The sequence below is a fragment of the Sceloporus undulatus genome, chromosome 6 (genome assembly GCF_019175285.1).
Source record: "Sceloporus undulatus isolate JIND9_A2432 ecotype Alabama chromosome 6, SceUnd_v1.1, whole genome shotgun sequence".
Classification (NCBI taxonomy): Eukaryota; Metazoa; Chordata; class Lepidosauria; order Squamata; family Phrynosomatidae; genus Sceloporus; species Sceloporus undulatus.
Window position 1 is genome coordinate 85005949 of NC_056527.1, and position 16090 is coordinate 85022038.

A 16090-nucleotide genomic window follows, 5' to 3' on the forward strand; every position below is an offset into this window, starting at 1 on the left:
ACATTTTCATATTCTGGATAACTATGAAGATATTTAAAGGATCTAAGTCTGTCTCAGATTACCAGAGTAGTTGATTTTGATTTATAATATTATTTTTAAAAAACGTTAAGGTGAGAGTTCTCTTGTCAGTAACTAGCTTCCTTGAAGGGTGACTCTGAAGATGGAATAATAAGTGGAAGGGCAAATTTACCACCCCCTTCACTTCCCAGTGGCCTTTTGCAACTCCCATTGCAGACCTTATTTTTGCCTCTAGTTTACCTACATGTAAACACTGTGGAATCACTTGGCTTTGACTTCTAGGTTTAACTTTCCCCTACCACCCATCATTATTGCCATCCCCTGCCCAGTCTTCACTCTGCACCCCACTCTAAGCTGCTGAAATTCAGCTAGGCCAGCATGCAGTTCAGAACCTCTTTGTGCCTTGTTCATGATCTCTGTTTGTTCTGTGCAGCTGATGGGAAGGTGGAATTGGAACCATTTATGAGAGGTGTCAATGCGATCTTAGCAACTCAAAAAAGTGGTGAGCAAAATTATAATATTGAAAGATGAAATATATCAATACAGCCGTATTAAAAATTGCTATTAAAATACCTAATTTTTCTAAGCATATGGCCCCCTCAGTTAATACAGTGGGCCCTTTGTGTCTGCTGGGGTTTGGTGACAGGACCTCCTGAAGATACCAAAATCCATGGATGCCAATACTGGCAGCATCTGTCCACACAATCCCCAGGAGACCCCTCTTTCTCTCTTCCCACAGCTCGTGGAGGCAATGACCATCTATTGTCAGTGTTCTGCATTGATGGTATTGTGCTAATGTGCCCTTGTGCAATCAATCTGCACATCTGGAAAAGGAATGGCACAACATTGTTTGCAATGAGGCGCATGCTGCGTTGCACCGCATGCACGCACTCCATTGTTTGTAATGGAGCCCAAGCATACGCGAAATTCCCCTTATGTGGGGGATCCAGAACAATCCCTCACGTAAGGGAAGGTCCCACTGTATAGCCCACAGCACCTGGTATTCATTGGTGGTCTCCCATATAAGTACTAATCATTACTGTTTATTAAAACACCCCCAGCACATTAGACCTTGGATTACTGTCTTTAAAGTTTGAGATCCTTCTACTTTTAAGCTAGACATATACAAGCCAATTGCCAGAATCTGGCTAGTGTTCTAGACTAGGCTAATGGGCCTTTATGCCAGCACAGTGCACATTCTCCCCAATTACACAGGGAGAAGAAAGAGGTTTTGGTGGGGAGATAGCTGCCAGCTTGGAGTGACATGTTTCCAAATATCTGGAAATGCATTCGAGGTAAAGGAGTTCTAGCAGGAGTAGCTTATAAAATCACTTGTTACATGGAAACCTCTCTTCCCAAAGTCCCTTTAACTTCAAGGATATCCCTTCCCATTTGGGAAGAGGCTACTTAGAGCTGGCAGCCTTCTCCTCTCATGGCTGCCACCACCACCTTCTTCATCTTTTGCATGTGGGCACATTACCTGTAGCCTCTCCCATTCTTTGTCTCCACTGACCTAGTCACACCAGTGGGGGAAATTTAATGAGTAAACATATACATAAAAGATAGCTTTAAATATTTTACCATGCTTACTTCCATTTTGTTTAGCACGCTAAATGTGTCGTGATGATTTCGTTCTTTGTCTTGATTTGAAAAAAGATCATTAGAAAGTTACAAATAAACTAGGGTGGAGTGGGAATAGCAGTTTGAGGAAATGTGTGGAAAATGTATCCAAATGTTAGTAGAATTATTGCTGAGGGGAATAAAAATGGAAAACACTCTGGCGTTTATTATGAAACCAGTGAATATTAACTGCTACCCAGTCCACCTATACTCATTGACCCTACTCCTCTACTGTTTCAGGTAAAAGTGTGGATGTCAGCAACTTGGAGTCCATCTTGGCTGACATGGGGCTTCACTTAACTCAGGATGAGTTGCAGCAGGCTCTCAGGCAGACAACACTGAATAGTGAGTGTGTGAAAGTGGTATCTTCTTCACTGAATCATGTTCCAAGAGAAGGCTTCCACCAACAACACTAATTCAGCATGACTGTGACTCGATGGATATGAAGGAATAGGCTGTTTCTCTCTTTTCCTTTCTCTGTTTCTATGTGTTTTAAATGCAAAACAACCTGAGTAGGCTGCTGTCATGGTGAGACTCACCCACCCAACTCCCTTACTCGGTTGGCAGCCCAATGGGTCTTTTTGATCCCACTGCTGCCATCAATGATGTGAAGGTGATAACCACTATCCTACCAATTATTCACTGTGAGGCCTGAACTCAGGACACTCTTAAGTGTCTCCTGCACTATAACTCTCTTTAGATGCCAGCCTTCTGAATTTCAAATTCTCCCCCAGCATGGCACCAACTATTATTTGACAGCCACACACCCACTATCTAATGTGTCCCAAACGTAAAAGACTTTTCTCAATGCTAGTAGTGTTTTTAATGTGTTTCTGAAATCAGTTCAGACAGCTGCTTGTTGAAACAAAGCAATAAATTTATTAACAAATTTATTTACAAGTCAGGCTGAATACAGTATCTCTTTTAGTGGATGGTGTCCACTAGTCACCAAACACTATGGACACTACAATGGTATAACTAAGGGCACTTTTTGTCCCTTTCTTGGGTACCTAAAACCCTTTCTAACTGCCCCTCACAGCAGCCTAACCTAGCCTCAGTGCCTCTTCACCTCTCAAGGCACAGTAAACATTAACAACAACCTTTAAATCTGCTCCTCCTTTTATATACTCAGTCCTGGGAGTAGTCCCCACCTTTTCCTGGCTTTGCTTCCATTGGCTAGTGCCAAGGTTCTAATCTGCCTGTTGCCTCCACAGCCACATATGTTAGTTGAGTAAGTACTTTAAGGGGAGAAGGTGCTTTTCCTCAAGTCATCTTTCAATTCAATTTTACCTCCACAAGGCTGTTTTTTTTACTCAGAACAGGAAAAATAAGAGTCGTGCATATCTGCATCATATCTTTTTCTCTTGATCAGGAATAGGCAAAGTGCATTCCTTGGGCCACATGTGAACCTCCAAACTGTTTTTGCAGCTCTTAACCATTCCACTCCCGTGACTGTACTTTTTCTGTCCAGAAAAGTGGGGTTAGGGGTTGAATTGCCCCTCCTGAAATCTTCCAGGAGCAGCAAGTCTTTTACATAGATTGTGCCCCCTCCCAATAGTTTAACATAAAATAACATTCTCTGTCATGTCTTTCAGTTGGTATGGTGAGAGTCAGAAGCTCCATCTGCCAGTTAGTTTGAACTGTCTGTAATTTGCTAGGCGGAAAGGTAGTGAATGACCCAAATGTTTCTTGAGCTGCTGAACTATTTGAAGAGAGGAACAGATTCCTCTGAATGAGATAGTGGAGACGTCTAGAAATGGGGCATCAGCACTGGGCAAAGGTTCTTTGATGGGGGGAGCAAAAGCTGTGCTGGGAAGAACCATTTTAATTGGTATATAAACATCTTCATTGTCTCTCTCATCCATCCTTTTTGTCTTACAGAGGATGGGAGTGTGAATTTGAAAGACTTCATGTGGGCCATCCAGACCCTCCCCAGTATCCAGAGTGAGTTTTAACATTTAAGGAAGAAGCTGGGAAGCAAAAGATAATTTCTGGATAGACAGGTGGTGGATTTCTAATCCAATTCAGCACTTAAGGCCCAAACTGATATTGAATTTTGTCTCAATTGTTCTCCACGTTATGCTGTCTCACCAAGTGGTGCCCTCTCTTTTGGTCCTGACAAGAGTATTTTTCTTTAGTTTAACTGCCTTTGCTACCATTTGCTATGTGGGTTGGAGAGTGGTGCAAACAATTAAATCCAGCCCCTATGTTTTGTTTTATTTTTTGCTTGCTCTCTCTTCTTCTAGTTATGTGTTTGTGAGAGCCAGTCAAAAAGGAGAAAAGAGGAGGAAGAGGTCACTTCAAAAAATAAAAAGGAATTAATAAAATAGGAAAGAAAAATCCCCCTGCCCCCCGATTTGGAGGAGAAATCTGATTTGGAGGGTCTTCAAGAGAAGCCCTGTTGAGAATTCATTTACCTTCAGAGGCGCACAGGATAGTCATGTGAAAGACACTTGTCTATTGTGCTGTTTCTAGGATGCACTACACTTTGAATTGTGTACTGGCTGGATATAAACCACTAAGCCCTATATGACTTGGGTACAGACTGTATATTCCTAAACAAGTCTGTGTGGTCTTTAAGTTCTTTTGAGGAGGATGTTTCCTAGATTGTACTCCCATCACAGATACATTTGTTGAGAACCCCACCAAGACAGCCTTCTGGTGAGAGTCCTTTTAGTGCTGCTGACAAGCTATGGAATTCCCTCTCACAGAAGATTTGGTTGACCCCCTCTCTGCTTTCTTTCCAATAGCAAGCAAAGAGCATTATTAATTTTTTAGCTGTACGTATCTTGTTTTAATCTGTGTTGTAAACCAACTTTGCCCCTAAGCTAGGAGAAAGTGAGGCTATTAATTAATAGCACCGGGATCAATCCCTGCTCTTACGCCTTTTAGGATGGACATAAAGATGCACCTTGTCAATTTGTCTTTTTAAACTGTTTACATTATTTTAACAGTCAACATTTTAAAATGGTTATTGATGATCTCGTTTGGTGCCTTGAGTACTATTTTAAATGGACATCTAAAAATTAATCATGGCCTTAAAATACATGATTAAAATTTTAAAAATCAAGCAATTATGCATTTGGGAGAAAAATGTGCCTTAGATCTGAGCATACTTTCCAGGAGGAAGAAAACCCATACCCTTCCAGGATGGGAACTCCCATATTCTCTAGCCACTGGCAAGTCTCAGTCTGATGAAAGCTAGAGTCAAATCTCCTGAGTCCTGTTTAACCTTGGACTCAGTGTTATTCAACTACAAAATGGGAAATAATCATTACTATTTGGGTGCTGAATGGTACTAGCTGATAGGGTTGTACATTTAATAGGGTGAATATAAATTGATGTTCAACCTACGCTTACTCATATTTGCTTTCTTCTGTTAAAGGCAAACAAGTGCATATTAATAACTTGGATTCTGTTCTGAGTGGTATGGGGATCTACTTAAGCCAGGAAGAATTACAGGATGCACTGAAGCTGACAAAGAGTAATGGTGAGTGTGGTCCATGGTCTGACAAATCTGGCACATGCTAGTCTCAGATACAGTCAGTCAGCTGAATTACTTGCTGAATGTCAAGTCTTCTTCTGCAACTTCCATATTTTTGTAAAATAGTAAAAATATTTAGCTATCAACAAGCATTAAGAATTGTCATTATTTAGCTGAGAGCAAAGTGTTTGATCTACTATTGTTCTGAAATGCCTCCTGATTTTAAATGATCTAGATTTCATTTAAATTTTTTATAAATGTCATAGTTATAGTTTTAACTGTACTTTTTCAAACTTCTTTAGAAATTTTGTATTGCTCTTTGTTTTTACTGAAATCTGAATTGGGAGTCCATGTTGTTTGTTCTTACATATCTTAGGGGTTTCTTGCCAAGATTTCTTCAGAGAAGGTTTGCTATTGCTTTCTGGGAGGCTAAGACAGTTGGACTTTCTCAAAGTCATCAGTAGATTCCTATGGCTGAGCAGGGATCCAAACCCTGATCTCCCAGAATTAGTCAAAACAATACACCACACTGGCTCTCATGTTAGTGGAATAAAATGCAGTTGAGCAGTGCATTCATGGTTAACACTGCAGAGCCACTAAGCTACCTTAGCTCTTTATCTGGATGTCATGTTGCACTATAACTTCCTTTTCTACCTTAGAGTTTCATGCATCTTTCTCTTTCTCACTCAGCTGTTGTTGTTGTTGCCTTGCAGAAAATGGAATGGTGAATTTGAAAGACTTCATCAGGGCCTGCAATGCCACTCTAACCCTCTCCAGCATGGAGGGTGAGTGTTTTTAACTTTTCAAGGAAGAAATGAGAAAGCAGCAAAATGGAAAAGGGCCACCTGGTACTGACATCAGGTTTTAAAAGGTCCATGAGCAAGAGACACTTTTTGGGGCCCTCATGATTCAGTGGGATACCTCCTCCTTGACCTTACTGCCATTATCACCAGGTGCTTCTGGTGCTCCTCTTAGTCATTATAATATCATCTGTGCTATTATGCCAGGCATAGAGTCAAGGGGCACACTGGCAGCTCCATCTGCTGCTCCTTATTCAAATCATTGCTGGGTGAGAATGAGAAGCAGGTGAACAAGCAGGCTTCCATGGCAAAGGGGAGTCGGTCCAGTGGGCTTTTTTGCTGCACTTGTTGGAGTGTGGCTCCTCAGCAGATGATCCACCATGCTGATCCTAAAACTGACGTGGAGCCCATCATTAGCACTTTTGCTGTTTTGTATCCTAAGGAAACACTGCATCTCCTCCCAGCTCTGGTGCCTTACCAGTGCTATGTAGCCTGCACTGTTGGGGATGGTAAAGAGTATGCAAGTTTTCTCACCCTCACTGACAAAGAGTACTACAACCCCACAAAAAATAGTAATCAGCTATTAGATTTTTGCCCCTCCATGAGAACAAAATGCTCAGTAAACTTTTCAGCCACAGCATCACCACCATCATCAGTAGCAGCAAAAATAGTTTTTGTAGTACTTTGCGCAAATTGCACTGTCTTTGGTGCAAAAAAAAAAGCATTTTGAACTTTTTGCAAAAAGGCCCCTAAATGAATGACATACAAACCTTAACATACAAACCTTGGATGAGCAGGACTAAGCAAGACAGCTTGTTTCTTTTGAAGCCCTGACTATTACCACTGGTTACTGGTTGTCCAGGATACATAAGAGACTGGTTTAGGTCACAATGTCCTGACTTTACAAAGTGTTTAAAAGTTTTAAGCCCTGTAGACTAAAAACAGCTGGACTGAAGAAATCGGTAGTAAGAAGTTGGTATGTGAGGCAAAGCTTTCAAGGGTTCCTTAGTGTGCCCCCTGTAGCAGTTCTCAAAAAGAGAAGGAACTGAAAAAACAGGAAGGGTAGGGAAAATGCAAGAGATGGTGGTTTCATGGTGAGGCAAACTCCCTCCTAGGCAAATAGCATCTTCCTGACATTGCTGGATACCTGTAGATACTTGTAGTATTTACATGCAAATTATATCTAATAATGATAATAATAATAATGTACAGTAATTTATATCTTGGCTTTTTCCCAATAAAAGGCAATTTACAATTTATTAAAAACATTACAGATTAAAAACCACACGGAAAAAAATGCCAAAAAGTATAAATATAAAAGTTATTTTTAAAACAATTTAACAATCTGTAAATTTGAAACTATTGAAATTGATTTTAAAACTATATTAAAATCAATTTTAAAAGCACAGAGGATCATTAAAAGCCCATCTCAGTCCATTTCTAAAAGCCAAAACATAATCTGGAAATTAAACTAAGGATGAAAGGGGACTCCATCAAAACATTTTAGACATACTTCAGACAAAATATGTTTAGGATGGGAATATCAGTGTGAAATTTATAATTTCCGCCCAAAATACGACCATTTGTGGGAGAAAAGTTTTCCCTCCCAGCAATGTACTTTGTCCTCTTTTTTTCTCCCACTCTACTATCTTCTGGATTCATGATTGAAGATGTTAGAGAACACTTAAAGTCCTGAGCCGACCCCTGAGTTTCAGTGCTATTATATTTGGAATTCCATCTTCTTCCTACAAGTGTAATTGCACTACAAAATTATAGCGCTTTGATATCACTTTAACTGTCATGGCTCCATTCCACGGAATCTTGGGATTTGATGAAGTACTTAAAATTCTCTGCTAGAGTGTTCTGGTACTGAGATTCAGACACAGTAGAAAAGAAAAATCTAACCTATACATCTCATGAGGCCATTGAATGGACCACAGTGTTAAAGTGGTATCAAATTGCTACAGCTGTTCAATGCAGATACAAGACTCCATCACTGTTCTTACAGAATGTCCAATGGCTGCTATTGGCTCTCATGTGAGTATGATGGTGAATCTGCTCCATATTTTATTCTGACCCTTAAAGTTCCTCTCCAAGGGGCTGAACCCATTCGGCAGATAAGGTTCACCCCCATGGATGAATCTGGACTCTGTGGCTGGATTCACCACCACAGTGACATAGGAGACACCAGCCACCTTTGAAAAACTTACAGTTGTGGCTGGTCCTGCATTTTAGACAGTTGGTGGAACTATGACAAATTTTAGTGTGCATGTGCGTAGAAAGCAGCCATCACAATGTGCAGGCTTCTAAGGAACATTCATTCCACCAAGCAGATTGTGCCACCTGCTATAGTCCCAGATTAATGAGAACCGGCACTCAGCCATGAAACTCTCTAGATGGCCTTTGTTTTGTTTGTGTGTGGTGTGGGAAGAGTTCAGCTTTTTAATCCAAAATGAACTACAGATGGAAAGGCAGAGATACAAAAACATCAAACATGGCTGCCCCACTGCTTCTCATTTGCCCTTCGTTCATAGTTCCATTACAAACTGTTTTTGGTCTCCTCACCAAGTGTTTGTTTGCATATATATATGTACAGGTATTATTTTCACTTCATTCATGCAGCCGCTTTGTCTTCATTATACCACTGCAATCCTAGTCAAAGCATGGAAGAATTACCATTTCTATTTCCAAACTTCACCTCAGAGAATCCCATAGGCAGCATGTTCACTGACCATGTTGGCTAGAGAGTTCTAGGAGCTCTAGTCCTAAAAGTAATTTTTCCAAGCTCTGGATAGACCAGTTAAGATGGATAGTAGCATGCCACAGGCCCTTGTGATGGAGTTACCCAAAAAAAGTAATGCTAGAGTTCAGTTAGACAAAGCAGGAGGTCTGAAGGTGTTGTCATCTACCATTAGCTTTTCACATATTTTCTTCTTCCCCATAGGGAGATATCCAGGTAAAATGTCGAATGCAAAGCCATTGAAGTTGCCGAAGGTGCTGGATAAGTACCGCTGCCCTCCAAATTCTGGCAGGTCAGTAGGGTCCACTTGTGGACATGTCTTCTTCAACTTGAATTTCCCTTTGCAATGTTGCTTCCCATACCCAATATTCCAGGGCTTTAAAAATCACCATCCTTCAGAATAGACTTCTGGGAACGGTTTTTTGGTGCTGCAGCAGTGCGAAAAAGGTTGGCTTTGTGCTCACTGTACATTGTATACCTTACATCAATTTTATTGTTTGTATGTACAGCGCTGTGTAAATCTACAGTGCTATATAAATAAAGTATAATCATCATCATCATCATCATCATCATCATCATCATCATCAATGGGGGAGTGACACCTTGAGTTACTGCACCAGGTGATGCCAACCCTTGTGATGCCACTGGGGAGAACAAATTAATTTGGTTCTGTAAACAAATTGACATTATATACAATGTGATTTTTTTATATATAAAAAATCAACTGTAAACAAAGCCACTAATGGTAGAAAAACAGCTTCTTCTTGGTCACTATTATACCAAGTTCTTTCTTCTCTTGACAGAATGTTCTCTTCGGTGACTCCCTCTAAGATGGTCTCATTCAAAGCAGTTAAAGAGTTGACTAAGCCACAGCTAGAAGGTGATTCTCCTGCTTGAAGATAAAGTAGTCAAGTTTGTTTTACAGTTTGCTGGACATGATATGTCTGAATTAGGGTGACCAGAGTGAAAACTGCAGATGGTTCCTGTAGCTTTAATGGTTGGATTTGTTGTTGTGTACCTTCAAGTCATTTCCGACTTAGGGAGACCCTAAGGTGAACCTATCAAAATGTTTTCTTGGCAAGATTTGTTTGGAGGGGGTGCCCTTGCTTTCTCTTTACCCAAGGTTACCCAGTAGGCTTCTATGGCCAAGCTGGGATTCGAACCCTGGTCTCCAGAATTATAGTTCAACACTCAAAACCAGTACACTAAGAAGGGCCTCAGCAGGTGTTGTTACCTGGTTGCCTGACAAGCAATCTGCTGAAATTCCCTCTTCTATATAGTCATTAATGGTGCAGGAGCCTTCTCATGTTTTCAGCCTGGCAATCCTGGAAAACCATTCTAGATTCTTCTGCCCCCAACCCCATACAACATCCCTAAAACTGCCTCAGTCCTGCAAGGAACCTTGTGGGCTGCATTTTGCAGATAGAGTATTAAGACCGGGGGTCTCTGGGATACTGCTAAACATGACTTCATGTTGCAGCAGTGGTACCTGTAAAAAGACAGCCTCCCAAACCTGGACTTACTTCATTAAAGTTGTGCATTCTATTGTAGAGATTTTGTGCTACTGTTACTGTTTAGATGTGATCACAGCTTACCATTCTCCAGCCTAGAGTCTTCCAGATATATTGGCATAGAACTTCCATCATTGACCATGCTGTCTAAGGATAATGAGAGGATGTAATCCAGCACTTCTGGAGGGCAAGCGGTTGTGAGAAGTTGTTGCTCTACACAGATGATGTTGTTGCAAGTGTATAATGGAACAGAGCATGTTCTCCTTCCTCCTTTGGGATGTGTTATTTGAAGGTGTCCTGTGCTCTGAATAAGCAGGTTAATCACCTGTCATAATGTTATGACACCTGGGAAACAAGACTCTTGAAGTTGCAGTACAATTTAGAGAAATAATTGTCAAGACCCTCAGTAAAGAGCCTCAAGAATTTCTGGGAGACATAACAGGACCCATAACAGTTGAAGGCTGAACTGCATACTAAGGAGTTTATCACACTGAAACTAATTTCGGCATTAAAGAGAGATTAAAGCACATTTAAAGCATCCCACAAATAAAGCAAAATTGGGCAAATGATTATCACACGCGATTGCGCAAATAAAGTGATATCGGAAATGCATTGTCACTGAAATCCGGAAAGTTAAAAGGATGCATGTCAATGCTTCTTTGTGGCCACTTTAATGGAAATTGTTTTGCATAATTATGCAATTTTTCTGGGATATTCACAGGATAAACTCCCAAGTTAAATATGCAGTGTACCAGTAAAGGTTCCTTCCTTTTCTTTACATCCGCACAGGTACATGCAATTTGTTTCTCTTCTTTTAGCCCTTTGTGGGCTATTTTAAATAATAACTAGATGACTACAGTAGACCTGATATGGATTATTATTATTTTATTTCCTTATATCCCACCTTTCTCCCAATATAGGGACTCAAGACAGATATGGGTCACATGATTATTTGTGTGTAAAAGCAAAAGAACTCTATAAGTGCACGCTCTGTATTTGTGTTAGCATGCATGTTAGCACTCAATATGAGTAAATCCATTGTGAGCTAATTGACCTAGAAACACTTTCAAGGATGGGTACAAATTTACACAACTCTTGCCTATGGACTATGTATAAAGCTATACAGCATAATTGTTGTGTTAAAAATATAAATGTTAGGGGTGGGACATTGTAATAAGAATTTTAGTTGGCAGATCGTTCTTCCTCTCAGTAATACATCTTCAAAATAAACCAGTCTTTGATTCTACGCTGAGTCTTTCCCTCTCCTTAATTCCATATAGCCTTCCGTGATGCTTATGATACCTTCACCAAAGACCTTGATGGCAATGTCGATCTTTCAGCTCTAGAGACCACAGCCCATAAACTGGGAATCAACCTAACTGAGGAAGAAGCCTTTGATGAACTGGTATATGCCGACACAGATGGTAATTGCTCACTATAGCTATTCAGACAAATATACACAAAAAGAAGTGTGCAGGACCAAACCATCCATTTGACTTGAACTGAAATTTTGCAAAAATCTTGGCATTTGGCTTCATTTTTTAAAAAAATCAAATATATAATTTTTTAAAATTTAAGATTGCTGTTTTGAAGGATATTTCTGACTTGTCTTTTGTGGCATAGCTACAGAAGGAGCAAAATGAGGGCATCTCACCCCAATAAGAATTCAAAACACACACACCCCATGAAATGTTCCTTCACTTCCCACATTTCTGGCAATGAAGCCACATTGAGAAAGTTGAGAAAGAAAGTTTAGGCATCCCAAAAAAAGGGCCACACAATGGCAAACCCCTTTCCTCATCCCTATTCCTTCAACCTGTTCCATCAATTGATTTTTTTGGTTGTTTGTTTTCTTTTTTGTGGTATTGTCTTACAGGAGATGGAAAGGTGAATTTCACAGATTTTCTTAATATCATCACAGACAGCAAGCGCTTCATTCAAGCTGTAGGTAAGAAAAAATGATCTGGGATCACTAGCGTTTACTCCTGCTCTCAGTATAAATTCTGCATGTTAATGGTATTTAGAGGACATACATAGAATTACTGATGAATACCTTAATAGTTAGTTAAGATAAACAAAGTAATGAAAAATAGCATTACTTTATACATTTGATGAAGCAAATAAAACATAGGAGACTATTACATGGGGAGAAAGCAAGGATTCAACAGGCATTTATCTGGCAAAGTCATGCAATATTGCAATCTGAAAGGACTTATTCCTGGAAGAAACAGGAATGGTCCAGCAACAAACCATTCATGGGACTTCCCCTTGAACGGTTTGTTGCTGGACCATTCCTGTTTCTTCCTGGGATAAGTCCTCTCAGATTGTGATGTTTGTGAAAATCTTTGCTGCAATCATGCGACTTTGCCAAGAGTATACCTTTTACTCCCAGCTTTCCCCCGCCCCCATGTGATAAGCTCCATACATTATTGTATAAGTTTGTAGCTGCAAGACAGACTAGTAGTTGTTCATATTTGCTGCTGCACTAGAGTATAAAAACATGGCAGTAAGTTCAAAGCTTTCAACTGACAAGTAGTAAAACCAATTATGGAAAGCTATATTAGCAGTGGTGTTAACTAACAAACAAAGAACAGTAAAACCACATGAAACATGGTATATTAAGAGGAGTAGATGAATTAGATGCACAGAGATACTGTTTGTCTCTTTCCATCCAAGCTTTTTGGGAAACAAGGCCTCTAAAGTGTGAATCGCAAATTGATTGAAAATATGCATTTTATTATGCTATGTTTTGGCAAATGTATCATAACCAGATAATGTGTGGCCACATTCTATGCTCTCAATGGCCACAACCACAGTTTATGTAGTGTCAGTATTGCCAGGGAAGGAACCCTCCACTTTTGTGAAGCATTACAAGCTGGACAAATATAAATCAGCAGTCTGCTTTTGGGATGACTGTGCTACAGTTGGTTTTATCATAATACAGCAACCACTCCTGCCTGTAACTGGGGGGCTTTGGTACATCCCATAGGTGCATGGATTGCTCCTATAGACTATCCAGAGAATAAGTAATTGGACTTAACTGTGAAGGTTTCATTCTTGGGTGGTCCAGAGGAGCAATCCACCTCCCATCCTATATATGGCTGCATGAAAAAAGGCAGACTTAATAACAAAATGAATGGGAGGTGCAAGAGTAGTCATTTACAATGGAAAAGAATTCTGAGCTGAGAATGCCTGCAATATAGGCTGGCACATGAGAGTAACCCATAGGTGCGTGGATTTCTCCTGCGGATTATCCAAGAATGAAACCTTCATGGTTAGTCCAGTTCTTCATTATCACATGCCCCCCAAATCTCAGTCTTTCTAGGAACAGCTAGAAGCTGGAACCACCCTGGCTGTGATTTTATCCTGTGACTTACCTAGGAAAGAAATGGTTAGACAGACATGAAGCACACAGCACTACAGGTTAACTATACTGTCACGTCAGACATATGAAACATAAGATTTTGCACTATTGTCATTGAATGTCAGTCCAGGATTCCTGATGCGTTGGAATCTCAGGGTATTTCCAATGGTTCTTCAAGGGAAAGGCCCCAGTATGTCCACGGTAGCTCACTGGAGTGGACCTTCTGTGATGGGATGCCTTTCAACCACAGCCCATGGTGTACATGACCCCAGTCTATCACAAATCTGGACTACTTTAACAGTTCAGGAGCCTGGGCCTCTTTCTTATTGGCTTCTTCCATGTAGCTTGAAGACTGTGGTCTGCTTCTTGCAAACCCCTTTGTCACCAAAGGAGACTGGGTGTCTTCCTTTTCCATCTTCCATGCAGCTTGCAGACTCTGGTCTACTTCTTGCTCCTTCCAGAACTGCTGTCACTCCACTGGAACCAGCTCCTCCTCCAGCAATCCTATTGTTAGCAAGGAACAAGTCTTTCCTTGTCTTTCCTATCCTGCAAGATATTCCAACTAATTTAGGAAATATATCTGCCATTGAAGCAGGAGGTAGTTTCAGTGGTCCCCTACCTTTTGAGGGCAGGGTCACTCTGACATCAGCTCTCTTGTATCAGTTAACCTCTTCCCTTCTTGCCACTCCATCAATTGTGGAGCTTCTCTGATCAATCTCCATCTCCTTTTTTCTCTCAGCTCCTAACCAAGGTGATATGGAGACTGTTGATGCCCGAGGGATTTTGTTGTTTGAGCTCGTGTCAAAGCTGGTAGAGACATCTATGCTGTCCAGGAAAACGACTGTGAATATTGTCAGGTGAGAAAAACTCCCAAACACAAACTCACAGCCAATTATTAAAAAGAAAATGTATTGATGAGGGTTAACCATGTAACCTCATTTGATCATTGTTAATTCAACTCATCACTATTAGAAGACACTGTGCAGCTATTCTCATTCTCCCTCCTCCTCCTTTACAAATCTCTGTTAAGAAAAGGAGAGATATGGTTTTTAAAAAGTGAGCATTCTAAGTGGAGAATAAGGCAGTGTAAAACTCCTGTAAGAGATGCCATGGTTAGTCTTGTCTCAAATCACTTAGAAAGTCTGACTTTTTGAAAAGGGTGGAATAGCAGCATCCCTATGGGTGTGGATGACCTTAGCACTTATCTTCTAGCTTTAAATCAGAGGAATAATTTTCATATGTACTACTTGGCTGGGAGGAGGATGTTGAGCTTCCTGGCCTCAGGCTTCAAATAATGATGTTGAAGAGAAAGCTCTGGCATCAAGGGCCATTTCACACTATGCAGTTATAACACTATGATCCCCCTTTAACTGTCATGACAACATCCTGTGGGATCCTGAGAAATCTCAGGATTTTATAGGGTGTTGTCGTGGCAGTTGAAGTGATATAATTGTGCAGTAAAGTATAACTCTGCTAATTCTAATTATATAATTGTGTGGTATGAAAGGTCCCCTAGCCTCTATGCTGGTACTGCTGTGACACATAACATTGGTTGTTATGGTAAAACATGAAACCTTTGGTTCCCACCTTGTTTGCCTTTTTAGCTATTACCGGAAAATGTTTCTGGAGGCAACTGGCAAGAAAGCTTGGCGGGCTGATAGCATTGATGAAGGCGCACAGAGAAGACGCCGTGCCAAGAAAAGCAAGGTGGCTAAAGCTCGCTCGACCCCCATGTCTGCCTTTGCTGGTGCAGCCCGTATTTGCGTCATGAATGACCAAGAGTTGCGAGACTACTTAGAACAGCTCCAAGGTAATTAAAACTCACACACCTCTGTTGGTGTGTGCTAAAAGCAGCTGCCAAAAGTTAGCTTGGGTTATGAACTGGGAGACTGCCCTGACTCAATACTATGGAATTCTGGGGACTGTAGTTTCGTGAATTATTTAGCCAAAACAAATTACAATTCCCAGAATTCTATAGCATTGAGCCATGGCTGTTAAAGTGGTGTCAATCTGGATTATTTCTGCAGTGCGGATACAGCCTGAGACAGTCTTCCAACTTGGTACACACACTTTCAACTACCACAGTCAGTGATAGCTCCCCCTAAAACATCTGTTTGCCTTACACAGAGCTGGAGGTGGCTGGGAGCTGAGACTACCAAAAACACCTCCTTCCAGAGGAGTTTGAGAACCTTACTTTTTTGACTGTAACTCCTAAAACCTCCAGCCAACAAAGCAATAGGCATGCTAGATGAGAAGCTGGGGATCCTTGTAGTCCAAAAAAGTAACTTTTCCATTCATTGGCCAGAGGTTCCTCCTCCCGCAAAGAGAATTAAGTCCATGGGAAAATGATAATCCTTCTTATTCAGTAATGTTCTATGCAGGACCTGTCACATTACAAAGATCTTGGGATGCTTAAACAACAACAACTAGTGTTTCTAAACTCACCTGCAGTAAGGAGTAGGGGAGAGGAGCTGAGTGGTTATAACTGGGTAAGTGAAATTGATATTTGGCAGTTATAGGTTTCTGCATTAGTGTAGGAAAGGCAGGAGTGGG

General features: G+C 40.7%; 1 protein-coding gene across 2 annotated transcripts in view; it reads left to right on the top strand.

Annotated features, from left to right (window-relative positions):
* The window catches only part of LOC121935143 (EF-hand calcium-binding domain-containing protein 13-like), a 50370-nt gene that overhangs the window by 26191 nt on the left and 8089 nt on the right, over positions 1-16090 (top strand). For both annotated transcript variants that reach the window (XM_042476308.1, XM_042476309.1), the window contains 11 exons: positions 452-520; positions 1879-1983; positions 3520-3582; positions 5024-5128; positions 5836-5907; positions 8867-8954; positions 9466-9542; positions 11454-11597; positions 12050-12121; positions 14277-14394; positions 15142-15347. In XM_042476308.1, coding sequence (XP_042332242.1) covers positions 452-520; positions 1879-1983; positions 3520-3582; positions 5024-5128; positions 5836-5907; positions 8867-8954; positions 9466-9542; positions 11454-11597; positions 12050-12121; positions 14277-14394; positions 15142-15347 — 1119 coding nt within the window. The remainder of the gene's footprint in view (positions 1-451; positions 521-1878; positions 1984-3519; positions 3583-5023; positions 5129-5835; positions 5908-8866; positions 8955-9465; positions 9543-11453; positions 11598-12049; positions 12122-14276; positions 14395-15141; positions 15348-16090) is intronic.